Source organism: Nyctereutes procyonoides, unplaced genomic scaffold (assembly GCF_905146905.1).
Source record: "Nyctereutes procyonoides isolate TBG_1078 unplaced genomic scaffold, NYPRO_anot_genome, whole genome shotgun sequence".
Classification (NCBI taxonomy): domain Eukaryota; kingdom Metazoa; phylum Chordata; class Mammalia; order Carnivora; family Canidae; genus Nyctereutes; species Nyctereutes procyonoides.
Window position 1 is genome coordinate 7,227,507 of NW_026575037.1, and position 15,462 is coordinate 7,242,968.

Below are 15,462 nucleotides of genomic sequence, written 5' to 3' on the forward strand. Positions count from 1 at the left end.
TAAGGTAAATCCATAAATGGTACATTTAACAACAGGCAGTTCTTTTTATCAGCCACAGTGGATCAATGCCCGGAAAGCTAACACTTAGACCATGATGTTGCCATGATGTTGCAACCCAAAATACAAGTCTTAAGTAAATCATATGCAGAGGCTCTAAAACAAGGATCATTCCTTAATGTTAACAAATAAATCAGGTTAGTATGGAAAAATACAATTCTTTTTCTGTTTTTGTTTTATTTGTGTGTGTGTGTGTGGGGGGGGCAGTTTGATGGAATTTTGGCCTTGAGTGAAAAACAGAAAGATAAAGTCAATTTAGATACATTACTTCTGTCATTTGTGGAGACTGGCTTATCTCCAATTTTCCTTCTTTCCCTCCTCCTCTTTGTCTTCCCTATTGCCTCCTCCTTCCTTTTCTCCTTCCCTCTTTCCTTTATTTTTAAGAAAATGAATCCATTGTTCTGGTTTCTGCTCACTAAGCATTTCAAAGGGCACTGAAAAACTGAGTTAGATTTATGTCCAATATATAGCAGCATAATATAAAATAACAATTTATGGCATAGTAATTGTAATCTAGTAGTCTCTAAAAAATTTAGTAAGGCAAAAAAAAATCTATAGGGGGAAACTGAATTTTCTTATACTCCTTGCTTGCCCCTCGAGCCAAACTTTCTTAAAAAAAAATTTTTTTTTTCTAATGTCACAGTGTGTTTCTTTTGCAGACTTGAATAGGAAGACCCTGGCTTATTTTCATGACCAATATTAAAGACAAATGCTATTAGAATTCTCCTTGGATTGGCCCTAATGGTGAAATAAATTTGCATGGCATTTATCTAAGTTATTAAAGGGTTAACAACAACAAAAAACTTGACGAAAATGAAACCTAGAGCTGCTTTTCTTAAATCCATTGATAAGAATCTTATTTAGAATCATGAGGCTTTTTATAAACAGACCATTAGGGTGTGTGACTACAAATCTTAAAAAAAAAGGCTCTACTATTACTGATACTGACATCATCAGTTTCCAAGGCCAGTTACAACATAGATAAAATAACTGTGATTGTCTCTATCAAAAGCCATGATATCTACCATTCATATCTCCCTCACAAAATCTGACACTTAACTATACACGTATGAAATGCTTTTATCAATAATTGTGAAATAAAGTTTACAATTTTAATTCCTGCCTCAGTATTTTTGCTCTGCTCTTTATTACAAATGGCATTCATATTTCAATCTCAAAAACAGAAAACTACTTACTATTTAACTGATATAATAAAATCCTGTTATTACACTGGAGCTTCTTTGCCCCTCCTGTCAAAAAACTTCATGTAGATTCCTCATCAATTTTTAAACTTACTATATTATATCTAAAATAATATCCTGAAAATAATAAAAAAATAAGTGTCCTACTTCAGCATTAATAGTGTAGTATTTATATCAATTTAAAAATTATCTTTCAGGGGCACCTAAGTGGCTCAGTCAGTTAAGTGTCTGACTCTTGGTTTTGGCTCAGGTCATGATTTCAGGGTTGTCAGATAGAGCCCTGCATCAGGCTCTGGGTTGGGCATGAAGCCTGCTTAAAATTCTTTTTCTCTCTCCCTCTCTCACTGCCCCTCCACCTCCTCCTCTCTCTAAAAAATAATATAATAATGATTATTATTATATTTGGGTAATCTTTTAGATCCACAAAGAAATGCATATTTTATAATGACAATTATAACGCTCATAAGTTGAAAAAATCATTTTTAATATTCCAAATGAGCTTGAAAAATGCATTAATGAGTTAGAATACTTTAAAAGTATATCATAAAAGGAAAAATATCAATCTGTGTGCAACTGGTCTTGTTAAATATGAATTTCAAGAATAAAACCAGTGAGAGAAGTGACTACATAAATATTTAAAATGTTAAAATCATCAGAAATAAAAAAACCTATACAAAAGACTCATTAGATCATATTTGCAAAAATAAGATAAACTTTAATATCCTTAAGCTATAAAATAATAATAGCAGTAATACTAATGATCTAATTAAAAATAGTTTAAAAACATGAGCATATAATAGTCATGGCAAACTATTTACTCTCACAAGCAAAGCAGAAAAATTGAAGCAAAACGTATTTTTCTTTCTGTCATATTGTAAATTTTTTTTAACTTTGTCTTTAATATTTTTCAGCCAGCACAGCAATGTAAAACAAGGACTTGCATATACAATCTGATATAGTAATGTAATTTGGTGCAACTCTATGAGAAAGCAATCTTAAAATATTTATTAAAATCCTAAACTAATCCATATCTAAGAAGCCAAGCAATTAATAAAAAGTGTGATTAAAGATTCACATGTGAGGATGATCACTAGAAGAAGTGACAAGATAGCAATAATCTGAAAGTCAAAAACAGAGCATTGTTAAAACATTCTTGGATATTTACATACCATGCTGTATTTATAATTATGTTTAAAAAATATTTAACAATATGGGAAGATGCTCATAATATAATTTTAAGTAGAAAGAAGCAGAATGCAAAGCTGTATGAACCTGGTGTTCACACACACACACAAGAAAGACTAAAGGAGGGATCCCTGGGTGGCGCAGTGGTTTAGCGCCTGCCTTTGGCCCAGGGCGCGATCCTGGAGACCCGGGATCGAATCCCACGTCGGGCTCCCGGTGCATGGAGCCTGCTTCTCCCTCTGCCTGTGTCTCTGCCTCTCTCTCTCTCTCTCTCTCTCTCTCTGTGTGACTATCATAAATAAATAAAAATTAAAAAAAAAAAAGCTTTCCTTTAAAAAAAAAAAAAAGACTAAAGGAAAACAGTAAAATACCAGCAGCTGTTGTCTATGAATAATAGAAATGACATATATTCCAAATTTCCAAATTTTTTTACAGTAAGTACATATTCTTAATTAGAAATAATGAATGAAAGTGCATTTAAAAACCACGACAAAAAAAATAAAATAAAAAATAAAAACCACGACAAAATACAATGGTTCTTTTGAGAGGTACAAAGTGATATTCTAAAACCTTCCCAATATTAACTCATGAAGTAGTAGAGCTGTGATTCATATATAAAATGATGGCTTTGACATTTTACACTCCCATTGGTGAAATGAATAATACAGTTTCTTCCACCTCCAGAACCAGTTTCTAAGATGTCATCTTAGAGTCATACATTGGAACTCACCTCCCCACTGCTGCTCATGGGTCATCAAATCCTGCTTTTGGCTTTCTTGGTCACCTCACCTGGACAGTACTTCATTATCTTATGCTTGGATTATAGTAAATCCCTCTTTTTTTAAAAAAATTAACTTTTCTTTTAATGCAGGGCTTGTGGGATGCCTGGGTGGCTCAGCAGTTTGGTGCCTGCCTTTGGCCCAGAGTGCAACCTGGAGTCCCAGGATTGAGTTCCACATGGGGCTCCCTGTGTGGAGCCTGCTTCTCTCTCTGCCTGTGTCTCTGCCTCTCTCTCTGTGTCTCTCATGAATAAATAAATAAAATCTTTAAAAAGGAAAAAAAAATGCAGGGATTAAGCTCACGACGTGGAGATCAGGACCTGAGCTGAGATCAAGAGTCGGATGCTTTACTGACCAAGCCACTCAGGTGCTCTGCAGTAAAATCCTTCTTAATTTTAATCTTTGCTCTTCATTCTCCAATTCATCCTACTTTCCACTGTGGGATTAATCATCCTAAAATTCCAATTTCATGAAGTTATTTGTCAGCTGCAAACCCATCACTGACTCTCTATTTCCCATCATCCAGCCCTAAAGCCCTCCTGATGGGAGCTTAATATTTATCACTTCTAACCAGATTGCTCCATTTCTTCAGATTGGTCTACTGCCATCCATGTGCCATTTTCATCCTATTCTAATTATTTCCCTGCTCATCTGCTCCAGGACACACCAATCTATTCTTATATGGATTGCCCATAATACACATGCTTATATAAAGTCAAGTAACTATTTATCAATATTTTTCTTATTTTTCTTCCAAATGACTCTTATATATAAAAGTCTTTCCCCCAAGAAAGCTAAAATGTTACAGAGATCAAGAACCATGGTTTATCATTAACTGCTGTACACAGCACACTGCACAGAAAAAAAGTACATGTACGATGTATTCAAAGGAGGCAGCTAGTGAAGGGGAAAGATCATTAGATTGCCACTCTGGAGTCTTCGAATCTGGTCCAGCTTGACCACTTCATAGCTAGCACTTTCCCAGCCAGGTCCTGGGCTATGTTCTGTTCACCCATTATCTTACTTAAATTGTTGATATGATGAAATTGCCTATTTCACCAATCCTTGTTTTCTAGTGATTAACTGCCTCAAAAAAAAATCAAACATGAAAGCATTTTTAAAATATGAGACTTTATATATATTAAAGAGTTGTTGTGATAGCCACTCTTAATCTTGAGAGCAGTTTGATCACAGTATAATGGGAAGGAAAGGAGATGTCAGAGGTCCTGGGTTATCACTGGCTCTTCCTGGTTGGGAGATCATGGACAGTTTCACTTAATCTCTATGAATTTCCATTTCTTACTCTATCAAAATAGGGTTAATAACTCTATCACTCTTACAGCATTTCATTCATTCACTCACAAAAAATGACTTACTCATACTTCGGCTGGCACTTATAATACAATTAAAACCAAGTGATTAAAACAAAACATACATTCAGAATAGTGTCCTAGTGCCCAAGGAGCTCACAGACAGTGGAAGAGATTTATATATTGTAAACAGATATAGACCATACACCATGAACATTGCCGTGTTAGAAGAATCTACTAAGTCCTTTGTACTGAAACTCTAGCTGTGTTGGTCAGGAAAGGTAACAGTTGAGATGATCTAAAGAAAGTTTGAGGTGTTCCAGGAGGAGGAAAGAGTAACATTTACGGTCTCACATGGGTGAGGCCACAGTGCTGCTAAGCAATATATGTGGCCTATTCAGAATTTGTTCTTATTTCTTCAGAGGCAGACTTGTATTCTCCCCACAACCCTGGCTTCACCACCTCTACCTTCTCACCCTCAAAAGATAATAATGACTTCTAATTTCTACAAGGGTGAAAAGTCATCAGATGAGTACTTTGTTAACTTCTCCTCTCGCTGTTAGGTAAACAGTGAACTTCCACCCGCAGCCATCATCTTCTCCCTCCTCTCTTGCCCTAATATAGATGTTTCTATACTACTCTCCACCTGTATTTTTATATCTCTTTTGCACTCCTCACCCCTGTAACCTTCCCAGGGCTGTGACCCTATCAGATACGTCATCTCTCCATTCTCCAATAACATCTTCATTAATGACCCCCAGACATCAGCATTTAAACACGTTCAAATCTCTTCTATTAACAACCCACCTCTCCACGTACACAGTTTTCCTGTTCCTCACCTCCTCTTACAGACACGGCACATCTCCTTCTTTCCTGGACAGTCTACAGGATTATCTCAATTTTTTAAAAGATTTTGTTTATTTATTTGAGAGAGAGAGAGCAAGAGAGAGAGAGAGAGAGAGAGAGAGAGCGAGAGAGCATGAGCAGTGGGGGGCGGCAGAGGGAGAGGGAGGAGAAGATTCCCTGCTGAGCAGGGAGCACGACACAGGGCTCAATCCCAGTACCCTGGGATCATGACCTGAGCCAAAGGCAGACACTTAACTGACTGAGCCACCCAGGTGCCCTATCTCCATTTTCTTATCTTCCACTCCTCCTTCAAATCATTGCAGTATGATTTCTGCCCTCACAACATTATTGAAACTGCCTTTGTCCAGTTTACCAAAGACTTCCTTGTTGTTAAATACCTTCAATTGTTTTTTACAACACTGTACATTCCTTGATTCTCGTTATTTTCCCCTGATGATTGCTGTTGGATCTTCAAAATAGCATTTTATGTCCTCTTCTCTGAGTATCACTTCCCATGCATGGTTTTAATTATCTTTTTCTTGCTAACATCCAAATCTCAGCCTAATTTCCTTGAACTTCAGATATGTTGCATCATTCTTGTTCTGCCTAAGACTGTGAACTTTATTAATGTGGGCCATGGGAACCATTTACAAGTTTCTCCTTTTTCTATTTTTCTCATTTTCTTTTCACAAGCTTCTTTAAGAAGGGGAGCAACTGAATCACATCTGTGTTTTTAAAATAGGACTCATAATCACGTAGAAAAATAGGCTCAAGGGATGAGAAACTGGAGCGAAGAGGACTACAATATATACCAGGCATGAGAAAGAACATGCTAGATAATGGAATGCTATGTAAGTTCTCCTTACCTTGAACGGAGGACTAGAGTCACTTGGTCGTGCAGAAAAGTCAAAGGAGATAATCAGATCAACTCCCCTCTGGGGTCTCAGGATCAAGGGGTATGGCAGGTTAAATGTGAGGCCACTGTCCACTACATGAATCTTTTTACTTTTGACATCCAGGGGCTCATATATTTGTTCAAATTCATCAGGATCTTTAAAAAGGAAAGAGACAAAAGAATGAATTAAATGACCACTTAACATTATCTAGAACATAAATATATTTTTCATGTAAATTTGTAAGTAGAATTTCATAGGATTAGGGCTTCAGGCTTTGAAATCAAACAGAGCTGGGCATGGGTCCTGTAAATGAGTCATTGTCTTTGACTCAGTTTCAATTTCTGTGCTGTCTGGGTAAAAGAACGAAATAAGGGTGCTGTGAAAGTTAAGTGGGACAATGTATGGAAAGTACTTAGCTTAGGCCCTGGCATGAAGTCTAACTGCGATCATGATGGCTTTATCAGCCTTACCTCACCTCATCTAGGAGGTCTTTACTGGCTTAAAAACATTTCCTCACACATTATCTTGTTTTGTCATAACAGACATGTGAGGTACGACCATATCTGTTAGTGGAGGATGAAATAAATTAATCCCTGCGGTGACAGAATGAGGCAGTGGCAGAGTCTGAATGGATCCCACGCTGCATCTCCCAAAGTGAGGGGAGTCCGAGGAAATAATCCAGCCAACACATTCAGCAGACGTGTTGTTGTCTGTTACTATTTGGGCTCTATTCTAGGCGCTAAACAAGATGCAAACTCTGCTCTAACAGAGCACGTGACTGATAAATCAGTAAACAGTTCAGGCAGTATTAAATACATGGTAGAAAATGATAGGGGGTCATAGAATGGGGAGTAACTTCAGTTGGATAATCAGGAGAGACCTGTTTGAGAAGAAGTCCTTGAGCTGAGGCCAGATTAAGAATCTGGAACGGTCCATCCAAAGATTTGGGGGGTTACTTTTTCCAGGGAGAGGAAAGAGCCCTGAGGCGGAATCCGACTCAGTATGTCTGAGGAACAGCAAGAAGCCCACTGTAGCTACAGTACTGGAGGAGAGTAGTATGAGATGATGAGAGGATCTGCAAGAAAGCAGAGTCTAGAAATCATTCGTTTTAAGAAAAACTGGTGACATGCTCCTCTTCACGTTTACGTGTGGGGCTCCTCATTCATTTCCCAGGAAAAGAGATATGATCAGAATTGAACTGATTTGAGTTGAATGAAATGACATGCAATTGTTTTGGTCTGTCTCCATATCCTCACACTTGTTCTATTAAGAAGAAGGCTGGAAAGCTCCAGAACAGCATGAGGATGTTCATACCAGACAGGCATTATGATCTCTGAGAAAGCTTGTAACTTCTACTTGGCAAGTCTTTTCAAAGAGGTAACAATAAAACCTAGAGGGTCAGACTGACCTGTGTTTACAGAATCACCTATCCAAGGTAGTTACTACCTATTATCCAGAAAAATATTCACATGGTGGGAACTTACTGCATGTTCGTTTCTTCCCTCTATTTCTAAATAAGAATGATACTGACTATAACCCTCTCATGGTGAATTTTATCATTATGTTTCAAGAGCAAGGGATCCCAAAGAAACGCAAATCTTTCAATTCTTACTGTCCCATTAAATCCACAATCTTCATCATCATTAAAATCTGAAGGGCACCAGTGAACATAATTAGGTTTGAGGTTTATTCAATGTGAATTGAAACAGTTCTAAATTAGGTTTGGACTTACTCAAGAAAACATAATTATTCTTCTAAGTTTCTTTTTATTTTTCTTAAGACTTTATTTATTCATGAGAGATACACAGAGAGAGGCAGAGGCATAGGCAGAAGGAGAAGCAGGCTCCCTATGTGGGACTTGATCCCAGGACCTCAGGATCATGCCTTGAGCCGAAGGCAGACACTCAACCACTGAGTCACCCAGGCACCCCCTTCTTCTAAGTTTCTACAGGTAACAGAGAGTCATGTGTTTTCTTCTCTCCTATTTATTAAAATTTCTCATCCCTAGAATACTAACAAGCAAATGCTATAAACATATACTAGTGTGCTTATGAATGAAGAGAAAAAGAGTTTACAGCTGAGGTGATTTGTACTGTCCAGAACTGGTGAATGAGACAAGGTGTGAATGAATGGTCTTAAACAAAAAAAATAAATATGCTATAAAAAAAAAAAAAGCAATAGGGAGAGGGTTTTAGATAAGAATAAGGTCATGTGACTAAATGAAAAGGCAGGCCAAGTTAAAAACAAAAAAAAGTCTTGCTATGTCTGAGGTGAATACTAGGCCAACAAGGAGAGAAAAGAGAAATTATTCTGTAAATAATTACCTCCAGATGAAGTCTCCTTTCCTATCAAGTACTTATGGATTGCAGTGACAAAGTACTTTGCTACTAGCCAAAATTCTAAAATTCTGTCACAGAAACACGAACCTAAGAATTGTAACATTGAAAAATACATATATCATCAAACACGATTTTAATATTTTTTTCTCTGAAATTTTTATTGCTTAAAAACTTTTGCTTAAGCTTTTTAAAGGTGAACAATTGTGGGTCCTTGTCTTATATTTGTTTTAAAATATTTTACTAAGAGGCTGGAAGTTCAGTATTTGGGTACTTTTGTTTCTCTTCAAAATAGCTTCACTTATTTTGAGTTTCTCTAATGCATTAGAAATTTCATATATGAGATTTATCATCCTTTGAGACTCTTACAGAAAAGCCATTATTAGTGTCATTTTAAAGATCAGGAAACTGGGGCACCTGGGTGGCTCAGTGGTTGAACATCTGCCTTTGGCTCAGGCCATGATCCTGAGATCCTGGGATGGAGTCCTGCATCAGGATCCCCACAGGGAGCCTGCTTCTCCCTCTACCTATGTCTCTGCCTCTCTCCGTGTGTCTCTCATGAATAAATAAATAAAATCTTAAAAAATATATAAAGATAAGGAAACTAAGGCCCAAGAGGTCCAGTTTCACACAGTGATAGGATTCCAAGGCAGGCCCAGGTCTCAGCCCTCTGCTTAGTCCCCTTGTTAGACCCAGTGTGTCACATTGCTACTTCAGTAGGTGGCTGGCCATAAAACTGAAATGGCTTAAAAAGCAGTAATTACAACGTAGAGAGGCTAACTACACATGCATCTGTCAATCATTAAAACCACACTAATATGTGTCTTTAATCACAAGTAAATACAAATGTTTGCAAAACACATTAGCAATGTTTTTTACAGTGCAGTGATTTCCCCTAATATAATAAAGTATACTGATAGTTTACAACTATTTTTCTTTGGCTTCATCTACTTAGTGCTCTTTTGAATTTCAGCTAAAAGATTAACCAAGACAGACCACTTCTCTCATATTCTGTTTGATATGCTCCTTCTTGTCGCAAAAATGGTAGTCTCTCTTTTCTTCTTTTATATCCAAGATGATGTCTGAGAGACAGGTCATTATGTGACCAAGTTCCAGCTCTGGCATGTAGCTAAACACCATGGTTCCACCCTTCCAAATAAATTGAAAAGAAGCAGTGTTTCTTAATTGTGTTGCAAACAAAATAGTTTTGCAAGATATTAACAGATGTTCTCTACACAAAATAAGAGTTTCATGATCAAATGGGTTTGAGAAATAGATCGACAGCTTAATGTAATGACCATGTTAGATTGTGGGTTTCCTATCCTCCTGACTATGCCTTAGGCTAACTGCCTTTTTTAATAAAGATGCTACTTAAAAAAGAAAGAAAGAAAGAAAGAAAGAAAGAAAGAAAGAAGAAAGAAAGAAAGAAAGAAAGAAAGAAAGATGCTATTTAATCTTCCCAGGAAGTGTATAAGACAGGTACTATTCTTTCTATTTGGGGAAAAGAGTGAGCATTGTTGCAACCTCGCTGCCCTGAGGCTGCAGGTTGCATGGGGATCAGGTGTGTTTTTAGTTTGGCTCTAGTTTTTCTAACACTGTTAACTGAGGATTATGCTAAGTAACTATTTAAAACCATCTCATTAATAGTGGCCCATCTAGGATTTGAATGTAAGCCAGTCTGCTTTTCAAGTAGGCACATTGAGTAGGGCTCCTTAAATTCATTAGAGTATCCCATTGCATTGTGAATAGGAAGATGGAGTTGTTAGTTTTTCCAAATTTATTTGAACTTGAACCCAATTTATTATATAACATCTACTACAATGTCAGAGAGAGTTTGATAAATGACACTACGGAAGAACATCCTCCCATAGCTCAAGACATACAGGGTTTCTAAACCTGTAAATGAGTTAATCAGGTTCTTTGCTAGGTGTGGAAACATGTTGTATTTTATAATGATGTACCATCTCCTTAAAGCAGCTCCCCTGTGGGCATTTGCAATGGTCATTTTATATAAATACCTCACACAGATTCAATATATGATGTACAAAATGTTTGGATGTTTGTGTATTGAACTCTGGCCTAAATCAACGCATGCCTCGATTTTTAAAATTCCAGATGCTGTGAGTCACAGTAAGTAACGTAAACACAAAAGTAAACAGGAAAGAAGTCACATAAATAATAGACAGCTTCTCCTAGTTTCTAAAGGTATACAACTATTTTGAAATAAACAAACAAGAGGAATTCCCTCATCTTATTATTCTTCTTATTTTCAAACGATTGTCTGCAAGGTGAAGTAGTAGGCACAATGACTGCACTATTTTTTTTTTCTCATTTTAGGTTGAGAGATTGTTTTAATTCTAAAATACTCAAATTTTACTTGGTACAAATGAAATCACCATAGGGTCAACTAAAATGTAAGATTTTCCTACACTAAAATGTAAGATTTTCTTAATATCTAGATAAGATAAAAATCTCTATTTCTATTTTGCAAGGGGGTACAAAAATAAGAGATATAACCTTAACATTTTAATTAAATTGCGGTATTTTCAACTGTATAATAAATCAAGTTTTTAAAAAAGATTATTTATTTATTTATTTATTTATTTATTTATTTTAGAGAGAGAGAGAGAGCACACAAGTAGGGGGAGGGGCAGAAGCAGAGGGAGAGAGGCTGACTCTCTGCTCAGTGTGGAACCTGATGTGGGGGTCTACCCCAGGACCCTGAGATTGTGACCTGGCTCGACCGACTGAGCCACCTAGGTACCCCTTTATAATAAACAGTTTTGATGAAGATTTTATGAACCAAAATGATTACAGTTTATGATAAATCTTTTAACTACATATACATGGTTAATCTAAAACTTGGAAATAATCAGGAGACATTGTCTAAGTAAACAACTGTCTGAGAGAGCACTAATCGATTTAGTAAATCTGGTCTAAGATGCAGTCATTTTTGGCAATGTTAGTTTGTAAATTATAAATCTGAATGAACTCATCACTGACCTGGCTGGATTCTTGACTAAATCAATTTTAGTAAATTCTTGACTAAAATCAATATCCCATATACATTTTCTTCAACTAGATAAATACAGAGTGAGTGAAATAGAATTTTTATGAGCTATAACACTAGGAAATAAAATTTAAGGGTCTTTCCAACAATTTTAGGTTCGTGCATTCCGAAATAGGTCAACAAAAGAATTTTTAATTGATGTAATACCGTATTTTGAGACGATTACATTTTCTACTTGCTCATTTTACTTTATGAGAACTGTCCATGAGTCTTCTCACACTACATATATACTCACATATATATGGCTTCGAATTCAAATTTAACTAGGCCTGCTGTATTTGATCTAGCAACCCAAACACCTCTGAACCTACATAAAGTATTGCAAAACCACCAGGGAGTTGTTAAACTGTGGAGTGCAGAATGCATGCTGTGCAAATCACAGGAGCTATGCTGGGTAATTCGATCAAAGTAATAACATAAAACAGATGTAATATAGTACACAGAAAGGAAACTTCCATTTGACATCAGCAAAACAATGACTAACAAAGCTTTGGGGAAGGGAGTGTAGCAGAAAGGAAAAGCTTCGGAGCAACACTGAGGTCTGTGACCCCATTCTAGCTCAGCTAAGAAATTGTAGGCAGTGAGAATGACTCTCTTTGATCATTCTTTTTTCTAAAGTAAAATAACTAAAGATTCTTTTCAGTTCTAAATGATCTTTGAGACTAAGTTTTTTTAACAGCCATCATCATTCATCAATGAAGGCTCAGTTTCTAAGGAATATACATTTAATGCACATTCTAATCGCAGTAATTATAATCACGTGACACAAGACAAATAAGGTCATTGATTAATGGCAAGTGTTTTGTCTTTTTTTTTTTAATTTTGGATGAATTTTAAAACAGATATTGACTTTATCACAAATCGACTTTTATCACTGCTAATATGAAAGGGTGTCATTTGCAGGTAAATAATCATACCATACCTCATATCCTAGACTTGGATGCCATAAACATAATGCAAAGTATAGTGAGTTTCTACTCCTCTTGTTTAAACAAGGTAACCTGCTTTTGCAATGTCCCCTAAGTTCAGACAACAAATGGGAACAGCACTACCAGAAACAGCACCAAACCTAAAGCCACGTCCTAATTTTTCCAAATATTTTAGAGGCACGATGCTCCACCAAAAAGTAGAAGAAAGGTTTTTGGAAAAATCCCACTTACATTTCTAGAGCATCCTGCTTTTGATGCCCTGAAGCAGAAATAAATGAGAAATGATATCTGGGCAGTGAACAGAAAAATGATGGTATGATGAAGTAGAAAGATTTAGATGTAAAAAAATTTAGGATCATTATAAGAAAGATTATTATGTATTGATTAGTAACCATGGCAAATTTAACTTTTAATTTGAAATATGCAGGGAACTGAAGAGGAAAGGGAATGATTCGTTGGAATTTGGCAACATAACAGACACAGCAGTGAGTGGGCTCCTACCAGCTGGCCTTAAGAAAGTGACCTAACCTTTCTGAGAACTAGAGGGACAGACTCAGTAGCCTCACAGACTCTGAGGCTGATGAAGTCACCTCCCCTCGGAACCCTGGAATGCAGGCAACTCCTGTGCTGTGGCAGAGTCGGGCTGAGGACCACATCAACCAGGATTCTGAAAAGTGCTGGGTCTGCTAAGACCTGCCCTCTGCCAAGAGGAGAAACGCCCACAGAAAATTCAAAGGAGGAAATGAGACAGAGGCTACATTTCTGCCATTTCCACTGCCAGGCACGGTTGTGGGGGCGTTTGTGGGGGTGATTCTGAAGTGTTTTTGGAATCCTTCCTGGAAGATCAGCCCAGAGCTTGCTCTTCCAAGCCTTGGAACAACTTTGTCAACACCTGATTCCCTACTTCGAATCCCTCTCAGTTAAGCAAGGGAGAAGGCTTCCTGTTTTCTGAGTGAACCTTGTCCAATACAGAGAAGATCTAACATCCCACCTTAGTGGTTCAGTGAAAAATTTCTATGCTGACATAACTATGCCATTTCCTGTCCAATGAATGTTTTTCTTCCCCCAAAAAACTCCCAGTAGTTTGAAGCCCTTCACACACTAAATAGATGTTGCTGTACCTGAGCATAAATGGATAAGCATTGCCAAGAATCAAAAGGCTTCTCACTCGAAAGGAATAAAGATCTCCTGAATTAGCTTCCATGGATTATGTTTTGTGTGCTTACCTGCTACAGCCATATCCAATTCATCTTCATCCAACGATTCCTGTGTCATCAAGTCTTTCAGAGGAGACATTGGATAGGATGTATTGAGATTCAAGCCCAACATGAAGTTGTGCACCTTCCCAGCACGTCCTTCTCTGGTATTGAATAAAGTTGAATCACTCACCAAAGCCATTATCATACGATGGACCCAACTTGCTTGATTATCATTGTGATATTCCCTGTTAGCATCTTCATTTTCAGTGCCTAAGGATAAAGAACCAGAACATATAGATTCCCAAATCCATTAAAAAAAACCACCACCAACAACAAAAAACTTTGGATAAATACCTAGTAGTGCAATTGCTGGATCATAGGGTAGCTCTATTTTTAACTTTTTAAGGAACCTCCATACTGTTTTCCAGAGTGGCTGCACCACTTTGCATTCCCACCGATGGTATAAGAGGGTTCCCCTTTCCCTGCATCTTCGTCAACACCTATTGTTTCCTGAATTGTTAATTTTAGCCATTCTGACTGATATGAGGTGCTATCTCATTATGGTTTTGATTTGTATTTCCCTGATGATGAAAAATGTTAAGCATTTTTTCATGTGTCTGGTTGGCCATTCTAAGGGGCAGCTGCACCCCAATGTTTACCAATGTTTATAGCAGCAATGTTCGCAATAGGTGAACTACAGAAAGAGTCCAGATGTCCACTGACAGATGAATGGATAAAGAAGATGTGTGTGTGTGTGTGTGTGTATACACATACACAATACAATATTACTCAGTCATCAAAAGAATGAAATCTTGCCATTTGCAACAACATGGATGGAACTAGAGGGTATTGTGCTAAGCAAAATAAGTCAGAGAAAGACAAGTCAGAGAAAGACAAATACCATATGATTTCACACATATGTGGAATTTAAGAAACGAAACAGAGGAACATAGGGGAAAGGAAGGAAAAAATAAAATAAGATACAGAGGGAGGCAAATAATAAGTGACTCTTAACTACAGGAAACAAACTGAGGGTCGCTGGAGGGGAGAGGCAATTGCGGAAGGGGTAACTGGGGGATGGGCATTAAGGAGAGCATGTGATGTAATGAGCACTGGGTGTTATTTGCAACTGATGAATCACTAATTCTACCCCTGAAACTAATAATACACTATATGTTAACTAAATTGAATTTAAATAAAAAAAATTTTTTAAATCTCTAGGTAATTGAATATTAAGGTTAATAGTGAAGCTCTATGTCTTTTGATTTAACAAATATTTGTATAAATTAATACAGTAATATTTCAGTTAATCATTTTTTTCTTAAATTGTTATTACTTTATCCTTTACCCACCATCAGTCTACAGGTTGTGTTCTTTTTTTTAAAATATTTTATTTATTTATTTGACACAGAGAGAGTGCAGAAGCAGGGGTAGTGGAAGGCAGAGGGAGAGGGAGAAGCAGACTCCTTGCTGAGCAGGAAGCCCGATGTGGGGCTTGATCCCAGGACCCCAGGATCATGATCTGAGCCCAAGACAGACACTTAATCGACTGAGCCACCCAGGCACCCCTACAGGTTGTGTTCTTGATGTGTTACTTGGTCTATTCTTACATTTCCAGGCAAACTACTTTCCCCTTTCTGTCCTTTCCTAGAC

The 15,462-nt window shown here is 37.1% G+C and overlaps 1 protein-coding gene across 7 annotated transcripts in view; it reads right to left on the minus strand.

Moving 5' to 3' along the window:
- Nucleotides 1-15,462, minus strand: part of PLA2G4A (phospholipase A2 group IVA) — a 152,721-nt gene that overhangs the window by 16,441 nt on the left and 120,818 nt on the right. For all 7 annotated transcript variants that reach the window (XM_055319437.1, XM_055319440.1, XM_055319438.1 and 4 more), the window contains 2 exons: nt 13,837-14,079; nt 6,246-6,430 (listed from right to left, as the gene is read on the minus strand). In XM_055319437.1, coding sequence (XP_055175412.1) covers nt 6,246-6,430; nt 13,837-14,079 — 428 coding nt within the window. The remainder of the gene's footprint in view (nt 1-6,245; nt 6,431-13,836; nt 14,080-15,462) is intronic.